Source organism: Myxine glutinosa, chromosome 1, assembly GCF_964187855.1.
Source record: "Myxine glutinosa chromosome 1, kmMyxGlut1.1, whole genome shotgun sequence".
NCBI classification, from domain to species: Eukaryota; Metazoa; Chordata; class Myxini; order Myxiniformes; family Myxinidae; genus Myxine; species Myxine glutinosa.
The window spans coordinates 282,446,322-282,470,118 of record NC_136261.1 but is presented as its reverse complement, the minus strand read 5'-3'; the positions used below and the strand labels follow the sequence as shown (position 1 = coordinate 282,470,118).

Below are 23,797 nucleotides of genomic sequence, written 5' to 3'. Positions count from 1 at the left end.
GGCCGATGGGCGACCCATCTGCGGATCCGCAAACGGGTCAGACCCATCTGCGGATCCGCAAACGGGTCAGACCCATCGGCCGATGGGACCGATCCACAGATGGGTTCCAACAATATAACTCGCCTTATCTTCAAGAAAGACTGTGGGATCTTTATCATCCACTATCGACCAGCGATGGCAGACAGATCCACTGCGTTAACGTCCTTCAGTCGGACGACGTTCAAATTGACGTCTCACGTTGTGTCCGAAATGCCAGGGTGACAGTTTTTTAGCTGGGCCGAGATTCAAACCCAGGCTAGACACCTTAAAGCTATCCCGCCAGTCCACAATATTCATCGAATGACTGTAAAAGACTCCAAAGCTTTGATTAATGGCAAACCATCGAGGAAGTAACTAAGGAAGCACGTGTTTGATTCCGAATTGTTACGCAAAGCCTCGTTGCAGGTCAGACCGTCATGCCCTTGCCTCGCAAACTCTAGAGAACGAGGCATGGGGGTAATCAAACAGTTTGCTTGTCACTTCAGATTCCCACCGTGTTTTGGAGCACTATGCACTGCAAGCAAATTTGAGAGATGTGTTTGAGTAACTTTTAAACAATAATTGTACAAGCAGTCGTTAAATTCTGCACGCACTCATGGTGGCGATGGAGCATTGGGTAGGCCTATAAATGAAATAATAATTATGGAGGTTCATAGTCTCGACAGAGTTCGGTGGTGTTCAGGACACGTTGGGAAACATTTCAAGGTGAGTAACAAATCCTGGACGGATCTCCACTCTGTCCCCGGATACTCGAATGAAGGGGCAGGCACCGTGAGAACTTTAGCAACCACCAGCCGACCAACAGATGTGTCCTCCGACTTAACATCCTTTTGATGGATGGCACACACATTGATGCATCACAATGCATGCAAAGCACCTGGTCCAGTGGTCCAGGGTGACAGTATGTAGCTCCCTGGGTCAAGATTCCAAAGCAGGCCTGAAAGCTTCAAGGTAACGGTGCACATACCTGGCTAAGATTTCTGGCCAGCCTACAAATTATAATAAACATCAAATACGATTTTTATTTCTCATTTGGGAAACTCATGGCACTAATCATGTTCAACTTTGGCACACACAATCCTAAAAACAAATTTTAAATTAAAAGCGAGTACAAAGTCTGTTTTGCAATCAACTAACCTAAGAAATATATAGAGGGGTCTTACCTTTAGATAAATTGTTGTGCAATCTCAAGAAATACAGCAAAACATGAAGTGGATAACTTTTTTTGTTTCATCCTTTAATTTACCTATTCCAGTGCACAACCAACCGATTAAAAAATCAGTTTTCGCTTTTACATGATATATACTGTGATGCACATGGTTTTGATGTCCAAAACGGATGAACTAATACTGTAATGTTTCTCGTGTGACCAGTTCGCCCTCCACGTGTATGAAAGTCCCTCTTGACACCAAATTTGCTGTCTCTGCCTAACGTTAGGCAAGGTCAGGTGAAAGTGAACTGTTTGATGAGATAAGGGCAGCGTTGTGTCAACTTGTGCTGTGGATATAAGGCAAGCCAGTACCAGTGTTGGAGTGGCAGCAGAAGAGCTTGGTTGGAGAGGACTAAAGGAAAGCTGCTCGGAACACAGAGTGGCACAACCCTGCCAACATGAAGATCACACTCCTATGTCTTTTCTTGGTCGTTGCTGGTGAGTAGCATTTGTACTTTTGTAACTTAGGGCTCACAGACGCCTCACAGCCAGGACCCCATGAGAGTGAGTGCACAGAACTCTCACGGCTCGACCAATCGAGCACACAGCCAGCCAGCTGCCAATCAAAATTGGACCCCCAGAGAACTGAGCCACTCAACCAGGGACACCCAGACAGCGAGCCACTCAACCAGGGACCCCCGCAGAGAGCGAGCCACTCAACTAGGGACACCCAGAGAGCGAGCCACTCAACCAGGGACCCCAGAGAGTGAGCCACTCAACCAGGGACACCCAGAGAGCGAGCCACTCAACCAGGGACCCCCGCAGAGAGCAAGCCACTCAACCAGGGACTCCCGCAGAGAGTGAGCCACTCAACCAGGGACTCCCAGAGAGCGAGCCACTCAACCAGGGACCCCCACAGAGAGCGAGCCACACAACCAGGGACCCCCGCAGAGAGCAAGCCACTCAACCAGGGATCCCCAGAGAGCGAGCCACTCAACCAGGGACCCCCAGAGAGCAAGCCACTCAACCAGGGACCCCCAGAGAGCGAGCCACTCAACCAGGGACCCCCAGAGAGCGAGCCACTCAACCAGGGACCCCCAGAGAACGAGCCACTCAACCAGGGGCCTGCGGAGAGCGAGCCACTCAACCAGGAACCCTCAGAGAGCGAGCCACTCAACCAGGGACTCCCATAGAGCGAACACACAGAACTCTCACAGCGGCGACCATCGAGCCCAGTGCCAGCCAGCTCTCACATAGCTGGGAACCCTAGTCTCACCCCAACTTGCAGAGTGCCAACCATCGGACACACAGCTCGGGACGCCCGACCATCGAGGGCGAGACCACATCAAGGGAGACATAGATACAATACATACATGCACACACCATCTAGTGTCGCAGTACTCTCAGAAGCGGTGCATTACGTTATGGCAAAAAAAAACATTTGTGAGTAGTCATGTTAAGAAAGGTGTGTTGTCTGTGCAAGCAGCTTATCTCATAACTCCACTGTGCCTGGTCTTTCCTAACATGGAAGCCCTTCTATGCTCGATATGGGAGATAATAGTTTCATCTATCAATGACTTTCAAGAATATTACATTTAAGATGGAATTATTGTTCCATTACAATTTCAGCATATGGATAATCGCTGACTGTAGTGTTGTTATCAGCGCAGAAAGATGTGATTGTACTCTTCTTCCTCTCTTCCCCACATCTTTCTAGATGCCAGCTCCTACCTTGAACCTGGAAATACCTACCGCTATGATTACGAGGCAGTGACATTCACTGGCTTTCCGCACGCCGGTCTCTCACGGGCTGGCCTCAAGATCAAGGCCAAGGCAGAGATCGAGAAAATATCACGGAATGAAGCAATCATCAATGTGAGTATATGCCTAACGCCAAATTTTAGTCACTCTGTGCCAACATTTTTTGGTGGGATGGTCCGTCACATTGATTCATTGGTCTATTGTGTCTCACCTTTGTCTCCATCGTTGGCTTTGTCCTCAGCTGCGCAAAGCTCAGGTGCTACAGTACCTGGGCGAATGGCCCGCGGGTTCTTTTGAGCCAGCACCTCGCATAGAGGAACCACTCCTCAGGCAGCTCCAAAATCCAGTGAAATTCATTTACAGCGAAGGGGATGTTGGTCGCATCTACGCTTCACCGGAAATGAGCGACACAGCAGTCAACGTTGTTCGTGGAGTTCTCAACTTGCTTCAAATCACGCCGTCTAAGAATAAAAGGTCCTTTGATATTCAGGAGGTAAGAATGACCTTTTTGAGGAGGAAGATTTAAAATTGCACCAACTTCAATATTGTATATCTGGAGACCATTAAAGGAATGCCAACCAACCATGCAATGCCACAAGGCAACGCATTCAACATCATTCTGTTCTTCACAAAAAAAATCACACTTTTCACTGTCCTGTTCTTGCAGGCTGGCATTCAGGGCGTGTGCCAAACACGATACATAAGGCAGGAGGCGAGCGGAAGTGACAAGATTGTCATCATCAAGGCAAGAAACCTCAACAACTGCACCCAGAATGCAACGCTGACAACAGGTGCTGCCTACACCGAGGCCTGCCCAGCATGCGAGAAGGTATTGTCCTTTCCAAACCTTCAAAGTGGCATCACATGATGACATGACGTATAATTAGCTGGTATGTTAAAATCAATAATTCTGGATTACAACTTTCATGTTGTCTTTAATAGGACTGATGGAAGCACATTATTTTCCCAATTTTCGTTCTTTCTTAACTTATTTAAATTTGAGCCTGAGGAGAGTTTCTATATATTTTTACCTCCTCCACCAAAGGTTATGTTTTTTGTATGTGAACAGGATATCTCAAAAAGTTGTGGAAGGATTTTGATGAAATTTGGTGGACAGGTTTGGTATGTGACAATGAGAAAATGATCAGAATTTGGTGAAGATCCGGATCCGGATCTGAGAATATTTTAAGTGATTCTTTACCATTGAGACACCGGGCCAAAAACGATAAATAGCAGGATATCTCAAAAAGTTATGGACAGATTGGGACAAAACTTGGTGGATAGGTTGGGTGTGTGACGAGGACTAATCGATTCGATTTTGGTGATGATCTGCATATGGATTAGGATATGAGAATTATTTAAATTTTATTGGTGATTCTTCACCATTGAGTGATAGGGCCAAAACGATATATAGGACGATATTTCAAAAAGTTGTGGAAGGATTTTGATGAAATTTGGTGGACACGTTTGGTATGTGATGAGGAGAAAATAATCAGAATTTGGTGAAGATCCGGATCCAGATCTGGATCTGAGAATATTTTAAGTGATTCTTTACCATTGAGACACCGGGCCAAAAACTATAAATAGCAGGATATCTCAAAATGTTATGGACAGATTGGGACAGAATTTGGTGGATAGGTTGGGTGTGTGACAAGGACTAATCGATTCGATTTTGGTGATGATCTGCATATGAATTAGGATATGAGAATTATTTATATTTTATTGGTGATTCTTCACCATTGAGTGATAGGGCCAAAACGATATATAGGACGATATTTCAAAAAGTTGTGGAAGGATTTTGATGAAATTTGGTGGACACGTTTGGTATGTGACGAGGAGAAAATAATCAGAATTTGGTGAAGATCCGGATCCAGATCTGGATCTGAGAATATTTGAAGTGATTCTTTACCATTGAGACACCAGGCCAAAAACTATAAATAGCAGGATATCTCAAAATGTTATGGACAGATTGGGACAACATTTGGTGGATAGGTTGGGTGTGTGACAAGGACTAATCGATTCGATTTTGGTGAATATCTGCATATGGATTAGGATATGAGAATTATTTAAATTTTCGAAGTTATTCTTCACCATTGAGTGATAGGGCCAAAACGATATATAGGACGATATTTCAAAAAGTTGTGGATGACTTATGATAAAACTAGGTGGATGAGTTGGTTAGGCGACAAGACCAAGCCAATTTGATTTTGGCTCAGGTCCGGATCAAGATCCGGCCGATCAGTGTGATACAAAACGTAAACTGTTCAGCCTGGCAGAGGTATGCTCTCTATCAAGCGCTGTTATAGTTGTGTATGCAAATATGGTCAACATTTCTGCGGAGAATTTCCAAAAACACAAAGGGCCTTGCGGTCAATCGTCTACAGAGGATCAATAAGGGAAGCAGCAGCATCAAACCAAAGTGGCGACCCATACTCCATGATACTTCGGAAGAAGATTTTCACAATTTAATGAGCTCTAACCAACTGCCAGTTCCGGTTGTAGAGGAGTTGACAACATTGACAATTGGAGCTTCTCAACCTTAACGGCCTCGAGAAGTTCCCATCCTGCAGAGAATAATCTGCGATGATTGATTGTCAGCATTGCTTGCTGGTGGACATTAAACACTGTGTCATATGCTAAGAGTAGATGACTTGGCACCAGTACCCTGTCCAAGGGTGGATACGGGAATGCCATTTTCCAGTTAAGACACTAATAAAAAATACTTACCTTCTGGATTCGCTTTATAATTGGCACAACCATATACGAGGTGAAAATACTGACCGGGGTTTGGATATGACAACAGGTATAATTTACCAAATCGCCTTTACTGATCCCAATTGTCTTGTGATTCTATTCCTTGCCCGTAACTGCCGCAGTGTGTCCATGATTATTTTGTGTTTGCCACTACCCGAGTTGTTAGTATTGCAAATGCTTAAGCACATGACCATAGGAGCGTGGGTTTGATTTTTGCACTTTCTTGTTAATCCAATTGTCTGAATACAGATCAGCAAGAATGTACAAAGTGCTGCTACCATCCGCATCAGTGTGCAAAGGTCCAGCTCACTAGGTGAAGTCATCCACCGGGTGAAATCCACTGAAGTACATGCATTCTCTCCCTTCCATAATCAACAGGGATCAGCAATGACAGAGACCAAGTAAGTTCAGCATTGACACCTATTCCAGAGACAAATTCTCAAAAAAGAATCACAAAACCAGACTGATGAGATTTTGTGGTTATGCATTATGAATGCATATTATCGTTGCCTCATTGTCCATTCATAACTTAATTATTTATGTCATTGCCATGAGGCTAGTTAACTCTGAAAGTTTGCTACTAGCATCAGAAATCTATACAATAAACTTACCACTGAGGTCAGTCTGTTCATACGAGCAGAGATCGTTTACAGACACAATGAGAACAACTATTTTTGGTCAAGAAAACTTGTCCACAATGAGCCGTGATTGGAATGATCTTACTTGTTTTCATTATGGTTGGCCAGCACAAACTGAACAAGCCCTTCATGGTGTTTCTCTTCAGGCAAGCATTGACGCTCGAGAATATATCCCCATCATCATCTCAGTCCATCAGGAGTTCTTCAATGGAGGAACGTGGAGGAATCATGTACAAATTCCCCGAATCTGCCACCCGCAAGCTTGCCCCACTTATCCTTACCAAACGTGGAAGCCTGGAAACAGAGGTGGGCATTTATTTTATTCTTGTCATACGTATATATATATATATATATATATATATATATATATATATATATATATATATATATATATATATATATATATATATATATATATATATATATATATCAGTATGCCATCCGTGACACGGTAAACTCAGTGTCTTGGCGAAACCCCAAATTTCTGCCCAAACCATCTCCCATAGAAGGTTAGGCCTGGCCAGCTGGTCCATCAAATCTTGGGCCAATCATACATGCTTTATGAGCTGCTGACGCCATACTAATGGAGTAATGCAACATACAGTAGTGTGCGATTATTGTGATGATGACCATTATCTTGCTGATATCTTATTCTTGATTCCTACTTGTCATGTTGACTCCTTTGATGACAGGATCAAATGCACGTGGCATTTGATGCATGATCTGGCTTTAGAAACCCTGATTCTACATGTGCATTTGATCATGTGATTCGGTTCGTATTTTATGATGTCATCTTAGTGATTTAAGCAATAATGCGAATTGTGCCCAACTCAGATCGAGGACAGGCTCAAGCTTTTGTCCGAGAACAGCCGAGGTCCAGTGCAGTCTGATGCACCCTTGCACTTTGTTAATCTCGTCTCCTTGCTGCGCACGACCAGTACATCAATGCTACGGAACGTCTGGCGCCGTACCGCTCAGGCAGCCGAGTACAGGTGAGGACAGAAATTGTGTGCTCATGAGACAGGGATAGTTCGCCAACGTGACATATAAGATTGTTGGAATATGTTTGACATCTCAACAGCATGACATTCCCTATGCACAACATTATTCAGCAAAATGTGGATTATTTGTCACCTTCAGAACATTATCTTCGGTGACTATGCCTTCTCAAATACTATCCCTACTTTTGCAGGCGCTGGTTCCTGGATGCCCTGCCGGCCATTGGAACACCTGCAGTAATTGAATTTCTAGAAAAAGCCATTAACCAGGACGAAATTACACCTAGTGAGGCGAGCACCACGCTTTTCATGACCCTCAACACCCAGGAAGCCAGTGCCAAGACTGTCAAAGAAGTTCAGGTAAGACTCTGATAGATACATCAACTAGATGGTATTCATAGAATACTTACCCTGTGCAGTCAACATGGTGCGAGCCAACTCTTCTGTTTTTGAACGTTTTTTTCCTTTGATCCAATATGGCTGCCAGACCATGTGAGTGATGACATCATACATTTATATTCTCTAATATAATTGTTGCATAGATCACGCTCAATACATTTCAAACTGATCAGACTAAGCGTTGTTCCTGTTGAATTATGACGTCATAATTACGGCACCAATGATGTCATCGTTAACAACACCTATTCTCCATGTGGAGTTCTTTAGAATGAGCCACATTTCAATTTTTTTCCATGGACCGATTTTTGGAGATATAGAGGTGCAACGTTTTTCAGTTTTTCCAAGATGGCGCCTGTACCACATTACCTATGACATCATAATTATCATTAAAATATACTACAGGAGGAGGCGCTCCTGTAGTGAAAATTTTGTGTCCATCAGACCAACAGTTGCTGAGAAAGAAAATTCATAATGATCGGATAAGTGTTGTACTTGTCAAATTATGACGTCATAACGAAGGCACCAATGACAGACATCATCATAGATGTGTACCGTTTTTCCAAGATGGCGTTCGTACCACATGACCTATGACGTCATAATTATGAAGAAAAAAATTACACAGGTGGAAGCACTCCTATGGTAAAATTTTGTGTCAATCGGACCAACGGTTGCCAAGAAAAAGAATTTTCAAAATACAGACACGTACGCCGCATGAACGCCACACGTAATGCAACCAAATGCCTAACCCTGCTTCTCGCTTCGTGAGCGTAGGGTAATAAGGGGTTGTAAAGTAGTTTGAAGTTGTCTGTGTAGCCACCAATGCATTTGGGAAGTACAAGCATGGCAATTGGCAATTGGATGGTAGTACTGTAATCTGTTATATTTATATACACACATATATATATATATATATATATATATATATATATATATATATATATATATATATGTATATATATATATATCTATATATATATATACATACGTATACACACACTGTATTTTTGCAGTGCCCTCAGAAAGTATTCACACCCCTTGACTTTATTTCACATTTTATTGTTTTACAGCCTGAATTTAAAATGGATTCAACTGAGATTTTTTGACACTGATCTACATATAATACCCCATAATGTCAAAGTGGAATTTTTTTTAGAAATTCTTTTCAAAATAATTAAAAATGAAAAGCTGAGGCAATAAGTATCCAACCCCTTTATTATGACACTCTAAATTGAGCAGAGGCGCATCCAATTTTCTTTGATCATCCTTGAGATGTCTCTACAACTTGAATGGATGAGTCCACCTGTGGCCAAATCTACAACTCTACAACGAGTCCACCTGTGGCCAAATCAATTGATTGGACATGATTTAGAAAGAAACACAACTTTCTATATAAGGCCCCAAAGTTTACAGTGCATGTCAGAGCAGAAACTCTACCATGAAGTCCAAGGAACTGTCTGTATAACTCCGAGATAGAATTCTGAGGAGGCACATATCTGGGGAAGGATATAAAGCAATTTCTAGAGTGTTTAAAGTTCCCAAGAGCACAGTGAGCTCCATCATTATGAAATGGAAAGAATATTTGACTTTGAGAAACGAACTGTGAGAAAAGAAGGCCTTGAAACAGTTGCAATGCTGGAGCTGTTTAGCTGGGCTCTAATTTCCGGTGCTGTAAGACGTCTGCTGTACAGACTGGTGACTCGGATTACTTGTCCTGCGATTCTTGGTCGACCAGAACGTTTTCTATCTGCATTTTTACCAGTTTCGTTATGTCGGTTAATGGCACAAGCAACTGCATTTACTGACACTTGTAGTTTAGTTTTTTTTGCAATTTATCTCAAGGATTGGCCTTCTTTTCTCAAAGTTACAATTGCCTGTCTTTTTCTGGCATTAGCTGAGCGTTGGCACCCATGTTCATGCAATCTGAAACACAAAAACACTCATTAGATTGTGTGGCCGGCCTTTCTGTAAACATTTTTTTCAATGCCTGGCAATAATAGACATTGCACGTGATGAAGAAACTAAGCACAAACATTCATTCCACAAAGCAGAGTATTTGTAAACAGTTTTTGCTCCTGAGATGAAACGGTAATAACATTAACTTCGCGTTTCAGTTTGGATTTTGTATTGCACCTTTCGACATATTTCCCAAAATTGCGTTAAACCTACGTTTCACACAAGAAAGATGCATTGAAGCACAATATATTATCAGTAGATAAGCAGATATATCTATGGTAAGAGTATTGTTCACATCTTATGTTCGTTTTGCACATTAAACAGTAAAATATAAAAAAATGTTCGGTGTACCTAAACTTTTGACTGGTAGTGTGTTTGTGCATATACTGTATATGGCAGAGATCTTTGGTGTGCAGTAGCAGCAGCAGAACATGGCCGAAAGATGGTGGGCTCAGAAGGGCTCTCCCATCCTCCGTGTGGGATTGCCCGTTATTATAAATAAATAACGAGCCCAAATCACGTCTTTCACCCTTAATGGGAGGGATTGCCTCACCAAATCAATTATCCCAAGTGGTTAGGATTTTCAAATAAATTAACTCCCATGCTCTTCCAGCCAAAGAAGGCAGTATAACGCACTCAAAAAAAAGTAAGCTCTTTGCTGTTTCACACCCTACCTGGGTTCCGCTACAGCTGCAGACATTCACAAGTAGCATATGCATAATAATCCCAATTTTCTGGTTTATGTGAAATTCACAAATGACTGTTCCCAATTCCAAACCGCAACATAAAAAAAAAATCATAAAATGGGATACAATTATGCGGTTTACTGCATGTAATTTATCATGTATCATCATTGGTATTGATGGGAGCTGTGCTCAAACTATTCACGAACGTGGTTAACATCCTCACGACTTGTGCCTCGCTTGCCTGTGCCTTCATCTACTGTACAGGATGCTGGCATTCTTCATAAAGGTCGTCCTGAAACGTCCTGTGACTGCCTTTCATAGGTTGTCTGAAACTTCGTTGAACCCGTGTAGCTGATTTGATCAATATAATGCGGACAACTTGGTGCAGCTTTTCTTATGGGCTGCCATGTGTGGTAAATTTGATGTCATGTGCCACAGGAGACAATGCGAAACAAAACAAACAAGGAAATACAAGTCTGAGAAATTATATTTGACATGTGCTCTTTAAATAATCGATGTAGCCAAGTTCATAATTAATTTTACTACAATTTGAATTTGAAATGGTAATTTGGGGACACCATATGCATTAACATATAATCACGTGAAAAAGTAAGTACACCCCATGTAAAATTTTGACTTTTTCAACATATTTCAACATACAGCTATTTGATCTTCATTTCAACAATATTGATAGATAAAGGTGATATAATATAACAAATATCATGAAACATTTACATTTTGTAGTCCATTGTATAATTTAAATAAACATAAATACAAATTTCGCATGTGGAAAAAGTAAGTACACCCTTGGCTCTAATAAGTGGTATTGCCCCCTTTGGCAGAAACAACCTCAAGTAGGCGTTTCTTATAACTGTCTACCAGTCTCTGACATCGACTGGGAGAAATTTTTGCCCACTCCTCCATGCAGAATGATTTCAGCTGTGCGATGCTTGAGGGGTTTCTTGCATGCACAGCTCGTTTCAAATACCCCCACAACATCTCGATGGGATTTAGATCCGGGCTTTGACTTGGCCATTCTAGAACCCTCCATTTCTTTCTTTTCAGCCATTCCTTGGTGGATTTACTGGTATGTTTAGGGTCATTGTCTTGTTGCAAGGTCCACCTTCGGTTGAGCTTCAACTTTCCGACAGATGGCCTCACATTATCCTCAAGCACCCTCTGGTACAATGAAGAATTCATAGTGGATTCTATGATGGTGAGCTGCCCAGGCCCTGATGCAGCAAAGCTGTCCCAAACCAAAATATTTCCACCACCATGCTTTACAGTTGGTATCAGGTTCTTGTGTTGAAATGCTGTCTTTGGTTTTTGCCAACCATGTCTTCTGTTACTGTGACCAAATAGCTCTACCTTTGACTCATCTGTCCAGAGCACATTGCTCCAGAAGTGCTGGTCTTTGCCTCGGTGTTCATTGGGAAACCTTAGTCTTGCCCTGATGTTCTTTCTGGACAGCAAAGGTTTCCTCCTGGCACACCTCCCATGTAGATCAAATTTGTGCAGCCTCTTTCCAATGGTAGACTCGTGCACTTTGACATCAACAGCGGCAAGAGCTACCTGTTGGTCCCGTGATGACATTATGGGGTTCTTAGAGACTTCTTTCAGCATCTTGCGGTCTGCTCTCGGGCTGAACTTGCTGGGGCGGCCTGGCCTGAACAAGTTGGCAGTTGTTTGGAATCTTCTCCACTTGTAGATGATCTTCCGGACAGTCAAATGATTGATTTCAAATTGTTTGGAAATCTTTTTAAATCCCTTGCCAGACTCATAGGCATCTATAACCTTCTTTCTGAAGGCCTCAGAGAGCTCTTTTGATCTAGGCATGGTGACGCCGCACACTTCACCAACAAAGAGCAAACCAAACTAAATGTCTGAGGTTTAAATAAGACAGGTTCCTCCAAGATCCTCTCTAACGATGTTCTAATCATTTGCACCTGAGCTGGTGCATCTGATTCTAATTTTAGGTATTTGAAGTAGTGATAAATGTAGGGGTGTACTTACTTTTTCCACATGCGAAATTTGCATTTATGTTTATATAAATTATTCAATGGACTACAAAATGTAAATGTTTCATGATATTTGTTATATTATATCACCTTTATCTATCAATATTGTTGAAATGAAGATCAAATAGCTGTATGTTGAAATATGTTGAAAAAGTCAAAACTTTACATGGGGTGTACTTACTTTTTCACATGACTGTATGTGCATGGCTGCAATACTGGGTACACTAAATGTTACATCTGAGTGGAAGTTTCAGGAAACAGTATGCTGTATTATGTTGTTCTGTATATATTGGAGTATCCGAGTTTGAAGCATCAGACCTGGTACACGCTTCGTTTTCACCAAAATGAAGGACAACCCTCCCATCCACTTTCTGAATAATCCTCTCCAAGAAGTTCTGTCACTCAAGCTTTTGGGTCTCACTATTCGCCATGATCTTTCCTGGGAAAACCACATTTAAAATCTGGCCTCCAAAGCCAGTCGCCGACTGGGCATCCTCCGTCGTGCGAAGTCCTTCCTTGGCACACCTGAGCTCCTCACCACATACAAGGCTTTCATCCGCAGCTCTATGGAATACTGCTCTCCCCTCTGGTCTGGTGCTCCTGCCTCACACCTAGCTCGTCTTCACGCTGTTGAAACCAAAGCGTTCAGAATCATTGGAATCTCCCGCGATGAAGCTAACTCCAAGGGCTTTTCACTCACTCACCGCAGGCAGGTTGGTGGTCTTTCCGTCTTCTACCGACTCCTCTCTGGCCTTGCCCCCCCAGCTCTCTCTGGGCTCTGTCCCCCAAATATTCCTACAGGTCGCACAAGATCTGCCTGCAACCCTCTTATGGTTAAACTGTCAAAATCAAGACTTCTGCTCACCTTCACTCCTTCATTCCTCTTTTCTCCCGCCTCTGGAACAAACTACCTCACTCTCTTCAATCCCACTCCACCCTCCAGGTCTTTAAAACAGCTGTTCACCACCATCTCCTATCCTCCCCCATCCAAAACCTTGAATTTTTCTACCCCCGCTAATTTCGGTCCCCTTGTGTTTTATACCTCTCCCCCCCCCCCCTGCCCTTCCCACGCCTCCTCCCCCCAAGCCCTCTCCCTCCCACACTTCTCCCTGCTCTCAAATGTTGTGGTTGTGTGCTTCCCCTTCTCTCCCCATCTTGTGTTCCGCTCCCTCTTTTTGTATATTTTGTTTGTCTGGTTGATTTGTTTGTGAAATAAATGTTAGCTCTTTCACGAGCCTCGATTCAATATCCCCCCCCCCCCCAAAAAAAAAAACCAAAAAAAAAAAAACGAGAGTGCACTTCGCATGCTGGATTCGTGCATAACGCAGCACCAGAGGACACGGACACGAAAACAAGTTCTGACATCATCTGTAAACGAGTGGCCATCTGCCAGCGAGTGACTGCTTTGCTATCACAACAAACGGGACCCGTGTTACAAATAATCAAGTTTCGAGCGATGCGGGTTCTTTTCACTTTTGCTGGTATGTGATTCATGCATAACAGGGCGGAAACGAAAAAAAAATACGACAAGATTATCGCAAAAAAAATAAACTTTCTGATCGATCGATTGAATAAGCATCAAGGACATTCTTCTTAAAGTATTTCTTAACCTACACACCGAGTTCATTTCACGAGTCCTCCGTGATTTGAAAATGAAATTGACATCACAATTATTGTGAAGTTGGTGGACACCAAGCGTTATGCACGAATCTCTTATTTTGCTATGCATTGCACATTTCAAGGAATTTTAGAAAATGCATAAAACAACACCGGGAGACATACTAGACATCAAACATTCCATTTAATTACAATTTTGATCATCAATGCATATTTTTATTTAAAGACAATGAAATAAAAATTGACATTGTGAGAATGTAACATTTTATTTCGAAAATATGCCATTTTTGTCTTGTTTACTCATCCATCGCAAATCGAAGTGCATGATATAATGTGAAAAATCAGGTTTTTGCAGTTCCTCAACACTATTTGCTACATTATAAAACCATAGGTGTCTTTTCATTGAGTTCATTTTTTTAATTGAGGGCATTTTACTTCATCTGTGTAAAAGTGTACCCAGTATTGTAGCCATGCACATAAGTCTATATACAGTGCGTATCAAAAAAAAGGTAATCCGAATTCAAGGGGTTAATATGCAAAGGTTATTTATTTTGACAATTTACATGTGGTTTACTAATTAAGAGGAGATCCTCAGCTTTCCATTGATGCCTTTCAGGCATCATTGCTGTCACACATGACCGAGTACATGTTCATTGAAAATGACAAGTTCAAATCGCATTTTTACAAGTTTGACTAATCGGTGCAAGATAGTTTGAAATGGACGCATTACTTGTCGACTGCCAAGTTGATTATGTAAAATTGTTAAGCTGGTCTGGTAATCGTCGGTTGCGTCATCCTTTGTTGAAGATGGGTATTTAAGATGGGCCTACAGTGTATGGGTTTAGAGACAGTCTGAGTCTTGAAAAGATGGTTCAACTTACGACTGAACAGCGGACCTTCGTGGTTACAACCTTTCACCAAACTGGAAGTTTGCAGCGAACTCGAGATGCGTTCAGGGAACGTTTCCCAGAACGGGAGCCTCCAGCAGCCAAAACCATCTGGGCGAATGTTAGAAAATACCAAGAGCATGGCACTAGCCTCAACCGCAACAAGGGGAATTCTGGTAGGAGGCGCACTGGGCGATCGGAAATGAACATTGCAGCAGTAAGGCAGCAATTTTTGGAGCATCCTAGGGATACCAGCACAAGACGAAATGGGACGGGATTGCCTTCGGCAACATTCAACCGAATCACAAGACTGGACCTCCACCAACATCCATATCGGATTCACATCCGGCATCAACTTACGCCAGGGGATTTTGCCAGGAGGCTGGTGCTTGCCAGATGGTTGATAGCACGTTGCGAAGCAGATGTCAATTTCCTGCGGTATCTCGTTATCGGCGACGAAGCTGCTTTCGCCATGGACAGCAAGGTCAAAACCCATAATGTTCTTGAATATGCACCGACAGGACAACCCCCGGAATTTAATTTTGACACCAACATGAATCGACAAAAGTGACTGTTTGGTTGGGACTTTGTGGAAGTGGTCAGGTGATCCGACCATTTTTCTTTCAAAGGAATGTCAATGGTAACAGGTATCTGCAGATGATCAATGATGAAGTTTTACCGCAGCTGGAGGAGAACTTTGAGCGACAGGTTCGTGGTGTCTTCAGATATTTCTGATGGGCCCAAGACGGTGGCCCAGCGAGACCGGGTCATCGCCCTCAACCATGCAGTGGAATGGCCACCAAGATCACCTGACCTCACACCATGTGATTATTTCCTTTGGGGACATTTAAAGAACAAGGTGTTCATATAACTCCTCCCCGTGATCTTGACGAATTGCAGGGCCGTATTCGACATGAAGTGGATGCTTTGCGCAATGACCCAGCTATGGTGAGACGAGCAGTTCAGGGCATGCTCCGCCGCTGTGAGCTTTGTGTTGAAAGGGGAGGTGGACATGTTGAAGGTGTGGGTGCATAAAGGCCAATCATTCCTGAGAAAAGTTCACATCTGACGTTCATTTTGCACCAATTATCCTGACTTGCATCGATTAGCCAAACTTGTAAAAATGCGATTTGAACTTGTCATTTTCAATGAACATGAACTCGGTCATGTGTGACAGCAATGATGCATAGAAGGTATATATGACATCGTCTGATTCCCCATGCTCTTCTCTTTCATTTGATATATACATTATGTTAATTGGATGAAAATTAACGAAGTTATGGTATTTTAATGACGATTCTATTTTCGTTTAAACAGTGGAGATAATTAGGTTCAAAGTCCACAATACAGTTCACACGCACAAATAATGTGCACACATAGAGCTTTTCATTCATACCAAACGTGTATGTCAGGGATCTCCTTCGAATTACGATGTATGGCTCGTAGTAAAACATCGAAATTTCGCGATCTTCGTGACTTTCTGAGCACATTTTGAGAATGACATTTTAGATTCTTCATCGAATAAATTTTCTGTTGTTTATTGGGAAAATGTTTTGGTGCATAATAATCGAGAGAAGTTACTCTTTCTATCCATATAAAAATCTCAATTTGGTGTCCCTGTGGTCATATTTTGACTCTCTTCGGCTTTTTCTCACGAAGAGAAATGCCCCCAAGTGTCTGCTTTTTCCAGAGCCAGTCACATATATATATACATGTATGTATGTACATGTATATATCTCCCGGTGTGTACCCTGGTTTAGAATAGGTACACCGTAACCCTGCGCATCGTAAGAGGCGACTAAGGGTTGGCGCCAGGAAGGGCATCCGGCCATAAAAACATTGCCTCAAACAGGGAACCATGATTGCCATGGGGCCCGCAAGGCTAACCCCCGCTCTAGCGGGGAAAATGGCCTTAAAACGATCATTCATTCATTCATATGTACAGTCACGTGAAAAAGTAAGTACACCCCACGTAACGTTTTGACTTTTTCAACATATTTTAACATACAGCTATTTGATCTTCATTTCAACAATATTGAAAGATAAAGGTGATATAATATAACAAATATCATGAAACATTTACATTTTGTAGTCCATTGTATAATTTAAATGAACATAAATGCAAATTTCGCATGTGGAAAAAGTAAGTACACCCCATGAAATGTTTTTTTAAAATCTTTTTAACATATGTGGACATACCAATATTTGATCTTCATTTAAACAGTATCTATAGATAAAGGTGATCTAATTGAGCAAAAAACAATGAGAATTGACTTTGCAATAATTTATTCAACAAAAAATTGTTGCACAGCATGCACAATTGCACGCACAGCTCGTTTCAAATCCGCCCACAACATCTCGATGGGATTTAGATCCGGGCTTTGATTTGGCCATTCCAGAACCCTCCATTTCTTTCTTTTCAGCCATTCCTTGGTGGATTTACTGGTATGTTTAGGGTCATTGTCTTGTTGCAAGGTCCACCTTCGGTTGAGCTTCAACTTTCCGACAGATGGCCTCACATTATCCTCAAGCACCCTCTGGTACAATGAAGAATTCATAGTGGATTCTATGATGGTGAGCTGCCCAGGCCCTGATGCAGCAAAGCTGCCCCAAACCATAATATTTCCACCACCATGCCTTTCAGTTGGTATCGGGTTCTTGTGGTCAAATGCTGTCTTTGGTTTTCGCCAAACATGTCTTCTGGTACTGTGGCCAAATAGCTCTACCTTTGACTCATCTGTCCAGAGCACATTGTTCCAGAAGTGCTGGTCTTTGCCTAGGTGTTCATTGGCAAACTTTAGTCTTGCCCTGATGTTCTTTCTGGACAGCAAAGGTTTCCTCCTGGCACACCTCCCATGTAGATCAAATTTGTGCAGCCTCTTTCTAATGGTAGACTCGTGCACTTTGACATCAACAGTGGCAAGATCTACCTGTAGGTCCCGTGATGACATTCTGGGGGTTCTTAGAGACTTCTTTCAGCATCTTGCGGTCTGCTCTCGGGCTGAACTTGCTGGGGCAGCCTGGCCTGAACAAGTAGGCAGTTGTTTGGAATCTTCTCCACTTGAAGATGATCTTCCGGACAGTCGAATGATTGATGTCAAATTGTTTGAAGATCTTTTTAAATCCCTTCCCAGACTCGTAGGCATCTACAACCTTCTTTCTGAAGGCCTCAGACAGCTCTTTTGATCTAGGCATGTTGACGCCGCACACTTCAACAACAAAGAGCAAACCAATCTAAATGTCTGAGGTTTAAATAAGACATGTTCCTCCAAGATCCTCTCTAACGATGTTCTAATCATTTGCACCTGGGCTGGTGCACCTGATTCTAATTTTAGGTATTTGAAGTAGTGATAAATGTTGGGGTGTACTTACTTTTTCCACATGCGAAATTTGCATTTATGTTTATTTAAATTATACAATAGACTACAAAATGTAAATGTTTCATGATATTTGTTATATTATGTCACCTTTATCTATCAATATTGTTGAAATGAAGATCAAATAGCTGTATGTTGAAATATGTTGAAAAAGTCAAAACTTTAAATGGGGTGTACTTACTTTTTCACGTGACTGTGTATATATATATGTATATATATATATATATATATATATATATATATATATATATATATATATAATTATATATGTATATATATGTATATATATATATATATATATATATATATATATATATATTCACGGTGTGTACCCCGATTTAGAATAGGTACACCGTATCCCTGCGCATCGTAAGAGGCGACCAAGTGTTGGCGTCAGGAAGGGCATCCGGCCATAAAAACATTGCCTCGAACAGGGAACCATGATTGTCATGGGGCCCGCAAGGCTAACCCCCGCTCTAGCGGGGAAAATGGCCTTTAAAACGATCATTCATTCATTCATTCATATATATATATATATGCAGTGTTTGTGTTGTGTTGTCACTGAACTACTCCCTCAAACTTTTGTGAAATCGTACCAAGATTCTGGTATGCACCTATCTCTCCCATATGTCTTTAGAAAATGTTTGAAAAAAAAATAAAAGTTTTAATTTTTTTTGGAAAAAACAAACAAACATTTTTTTCAAGTTAATTCTTCAACCTCAGTTGTTCATAAAATGTAATATCACGTATATTACAAATACATTTGCACAAAATAATTGTTTTATTATGATTGGTTTAAACCATGCAAAACAGCAACTCAGGTACAGCCATCTATCTATATATCGACATATCTGGATAGTGTCTGTGGTGTCACTGAACTACTCCCTCAAACTTTTGTTTCCGTGGTTGTGAAGTGTTTTTAATAACGTGCCTGTGAGGTGTTTTGAATCACGTGGTGGTGAGGTGTTTTGAATTACGTGATGGTGAAGTGTTTTAAATTATGTTGTGGTGAGCTGTTTTGAATTACGTGGTGATGAGCTGTTTTGAATTACGTGGTGGTGAGGTGTTTTGAATTACGTGATGGTGAAGTGTTTTAAATTACGTGGTGGTGAGCTGTTTTGAATTACGTGGTGGTGAGTTGTTTTGAATCACGTGGTGGTGAGGTGTTTTGAATTATGTCGTGGTGAGATGTTTTGAATTACGTGGTGGTGAGATGTTTTGAATTACGTGGTGGTGAGGTGTTTTGAATTATGTGGTGGTAAGGTGTTTTGAATTTCGTGGTGGTGAGGTGTTTTGGAATTATGTGGTGGTGAAGTGTTTTGAATTATGTGGTGGTGAGGTGTTTTGAATTACGTGGTGGTTAGGTGTTTTGAATGTTGTGGTGTGTGTGTGATCCACCCACCCAGCTGATGATCCATGCAGTCGGGAAACCAGTCAATTGCTTACAGGTTAAGGTCCTTGATTTAGGTGGAGAAACTATGTTTGAGGTTTACAATTTAAATAAAGTTGAATATGGGATGTTGTGAAATTAACATCATTTACAACAATCCTTTAAATTATTTATATTTAAGTTTAGGAACAACAGATACTGTACAATTAATTAAATGTGTGTGCGTGTGTGTGTGTGTGTGTGTGTGTGCGTGCGTGTGTGTGTGTGTGTGTGTGTGTGTGTGTGTGTGTGTGTGAATAAAAGAGAGATAGAATTTTGAGGAACAGAAATGAAAAAACGAGATGTGTATATATGTATATATGGGTATATGTATAAATATATATACAGTCGGACCCCGCTATTTGTGGAATCCGCATATTCGCGGTTGATAAAATGCGACCTGTTTCTCTATTCGCGGCCATGTCCCGTGAATTCACTTTTTTTTTTTCCTATTTACGGCCGTGTTTCACGAAATCGCGGTTTTTTCCCCCCCCATTCACGGCAATGTCCCACAAATTTGTGGGATGTTTTTCTATTTACGGCCGTGTTTCATGAAATCGCGGTTTTTCCCCCCCTATTCGCGGCCATGTTTTTTTTTCTATTCACGGCCGTGTTTCATGAAATCGTGGTCCCCCCCCCCCCCCTCTATTCGCGGCAATGTCCCGTGAACTCGCGTTTTTTTTTTCTATTTACAGCCGTGTTGCACGAAATCGCGGTTTTTCTCCTTCTATTCGCAGCCATGTTCTGCGAATTCGCGGTTTTTCACCCTCTATTCGCGGCCATGTTCTGCGAATTCGCGGTTTTTCAAGGGCAAAATTTTTTTCCCACGAGCCGCTAGCTTCACATATTTATAAAACCCATATTTCACTAGCCATGCACAAAGCAGGTGGACATATGCAAATAATTTTTAAAATAAATAAAACATATCTCCATAAAACATATAAAATAAATAACGCGGATTTTCCAGGAATACATCTCCACGAATAGCGATTTTGCTATTTTCCACGAATTCTCCAGCGATTCTCCACGAATAGCGAATTGCGAATCACAGATTTTGTCTTGCCATTAGCGGTTTGTTCCTCTCTATTCGCGGATTTTCATGAATCGAGTTCCTATCCCCCCTTTTTCCATTGAAACAATGCTCCACTAATCGCGGGTTTTGCTATTCGCGGATTTTCCAGGAACGTATCTCCACGAATAGCGGGATCCCACTGTACAGTCACGTGAAAAAGTAAGTACACCTGATGTAAAGTTTTAACTTTTTCAACATATTTCAACATACAGCTATTTGATATTCATTTCAACAATATTGACAGATAAAGGTGATATAATATAACAAATATCATGAAACATTTACATTTTGTAGTCCATTGTATCATTTAAATAAACATACATGCAAATTTCGCATGTGGAAAAAGTAAGTACACCCCTACATTTATCACTACTTCAAATACCTAAAATTAGAATCAGGTGCACCAGCTCAGGTGCAAATGATTAGAACATCGTCAGAGAGGATCTTGGAGGAACCTGTCTTATTTAAACCTCAGACATTTAGTTTGGTTTGCTCTTTGTTATTGAAGTGTGCGGCGTCAACATGCCTAGATCAAAAGAGCTCTCTGAGGCCATCAGAAAGAAGGATATAGATGCCTACGAGTCTGGGAAGGGATTTTAAAAGATCTCCAAACAATTTGCAATCAATCATTTGACTGTCCGGAAGATCATCTACAAGTGGAGAAGATTCCAAACAACTGCCAACTTGTTCAGGCCAGGCCGCCCCAGCAAGTTCAGCCCTAGAGCAGACCGCAAGATGCTGAAAGAAGTCTCTAAGAACCTCAGAATGTCATCACGGGACCTACAGGTAGCTCTTGCCCCTGTTGATGTCAAAGTGCACGAGTCTACCATTAGAAAGAGGCTGCACAAATTTGATCTACATGGGAGGTGTGCCAGGAGGAAACCTTTGATGTCCAGAAAGAACATCAGGGCAAGACTAAAGTTTGCCAATGAACACCGAGCCAAAGACCAGCACTTCTGGAACAATGTGCTCTGGACAGATGAGTCAAAGGTAGAGCTATTTGGTCACAGTACCAGAAGACATGTTTGGCGAAAACTAAAGACAGCATTTGACCACAATAACCTGATACCAACTGTAAAGCATGGTGGTGGAAATATTATGGTTTGGGGCAGCTTTGCTGCATCAGGGCCTGGGCAGATCACCATTGTAGAATCCACTATGAATTCTTCATTGTACCAGAGGGTGCTTGAGGATAATGTGAGGCCATCTGTCAGAGAGTTGAAGCTCAACCGAAGCTGGACCTTGTAACATGACAATGACCCGAAACATACCAGTAAATCCACCAAGGAATGGCTGAAAAGAAAGAAATGGAGGGTTCTAGAATGGCCAAGTCAAAGCCCGGATCTAAATCCCATCGAGATGTTGTGGGGGGATTTGAAACGAGCTGTGCATGCAAGAAACCCCTCAAACATCGCACAGCTGAAAGAATTCTGCATGGAGGAGTGGGCAAAAATTTCTCCCAGTCGATGTCAGAGACTGGTAGACAGTTATAAGAAATGCCTACTTGAGGTTGTTTCTGCCAAAGGGGGCAATACCACCTATTAGAGCCAAGGGTGTACTTACATTTTACACATGCGAAATTTGCATTTATGTTTATTTAAATTATACAATGGACTACAAAATGTAAATGTTTCATGATATTTGTTATATTATATCACCGTTATCTTTCAATATTGTTGAAATGAAGATCAAATAGCTATATGTTGAAATATGTTGAAAAAGTCAAAACTTTACATGGGGTGTACTTACTTTTTCACGTGACTGTAGTATATATGTATATATATATATATATATACACACACAGTGACACACACACACATGCGTGCACCAAGCATTCTGTGGCGGAATACATCATTTGAAAAGTCTCATATTGGTCGTCGTCTACCGATGATATAATGTCGAGTCTCCTCGGGCTATGATGGCGTGTTTGCCATCATATTGCCTTTCTATGGCTGGTACACATGTGTATATATAACCAGATAATGGTTAGTTAGAATGTCCGTTCTGAGTCTGGGAGGGTTGTTGGATCAAACCCCATCTGAGTCTTACCGCAGATTTGGTGAGTGGTATGTGCTGCTTCCCTGCTTGACGTTCAGCATTTGAAAGAATAGAGCATGGTCAAACAATGCTGGGAAGGCAATGGCAAACCACCCAGTCTCACCCTTTCCAAGAAACTGGCAGCACAAACACTCTGTATGGTACATCATCCCAAGTATAAAGTATGGTACAGCATTGGATATACATATGTATATATATATATATATACTGTATACGTACTGTGTAGTTTCATTTACAATATAATGAAACTCATTGTCAAAAAATATCTATTCTTCTATTATTTGACAGGAAACACATAAGAAATATTTAAAATATGAAGTATCTTGATTGAAGGAGTTGTGTTCCCAACTGGAAACTTTTTTTTTTTTTTTTTTTCAATTTCATGTTGAATTTCACGTTCAGTGCATGTACATGAAACCTTCAATTATGGTGATGTCCTAAATGTAATACTTGATCTTTTTCATCTTGTGTTCTTGTTGGTAGGATCGAATCCTAAACAACAATCACATACGTCAGTCTCCTGTGTTGAGGAAGACCATGCTGTTGGGCTACGGCTCACTTGTCCGACGGCATTGCGTTCATCAACCAACCTGCCCAGAAGCACTGCTTACTGTAAGTATATTGAATTTATGAAGATCTTTTTGATGAAGATTATTTTATCCTCTTTGAAAATCTTTAATCCTTTTGAAAAATCAAACACATACACATTATTTTACGTGTTACAAAGTCAGCAGTTGGTGTTCCCCAGCCCCTTTGATGAATGGTATCATACATATTTTTCCACCACGTATATCTGATTCTTAAAAGTCTAAATGTTCCCGATTTCATTCTCAAATACCCTTTGTCCTCTTTTTTTGTATACAAGATCGAGGCTCGTGAAAGAGCTAACATTAATCACACAAAAAGTCAAACCGACACTTGAAACATATAATAAGGGGAGCGGTAGACAAGATGGGGAGAG

The 23,797-nt window shown here is 41.4% G+C and overlaps 1 protein-coding gene across 1 annotated transcript in view; it reads left to right on the top strand.

The window, feature by feature from the left end:
- The first annotated feature begins 1,562 nt into the window (after positions 1-1,562).
- Positions 1,563-23,797, top strand: part of LOC137438272 (vitellogenin-like) — a 46,298-nt gene continuing 24,063 nt past the window's right edge. Inside the window, exons 1-9 of the mRNA XM_068133400.2 lie at positions 1,563-1,687; positions 2,907-3,064; positions 3,192-3,443; positions 3,618-3,779; positions 5,954-6,105; positions 6,489-6,648; positions 7,177-7,334; positions 7,535-7,700; positions 23,320-23,448. Of these exons, the coding sequence (XP_067989501.2) occupies positions 1,648-1,687; positions 2,907-3,064; positions 3,192-3,443; positions 3,618-3,779; positions 5,954-6,105; positions 6,489-6,648; positions 7,177-7,334; positions 7,535-7,700; positions 23,320-23,448 (1,377 nt within the window). The 5' untranslated portion in view covers positions 1,563-1,647. The remainder of the gene's footprint in view (positions 1,688-2,906; positions 3,065-3,191; positions 3,444-3,617; positions 3,780-5,953; positions 6,106-6,488; positions 6,649-7,176; positions 7,335-7,534; positions 7,701-23,319; positions 23,449-23,797) is intronic.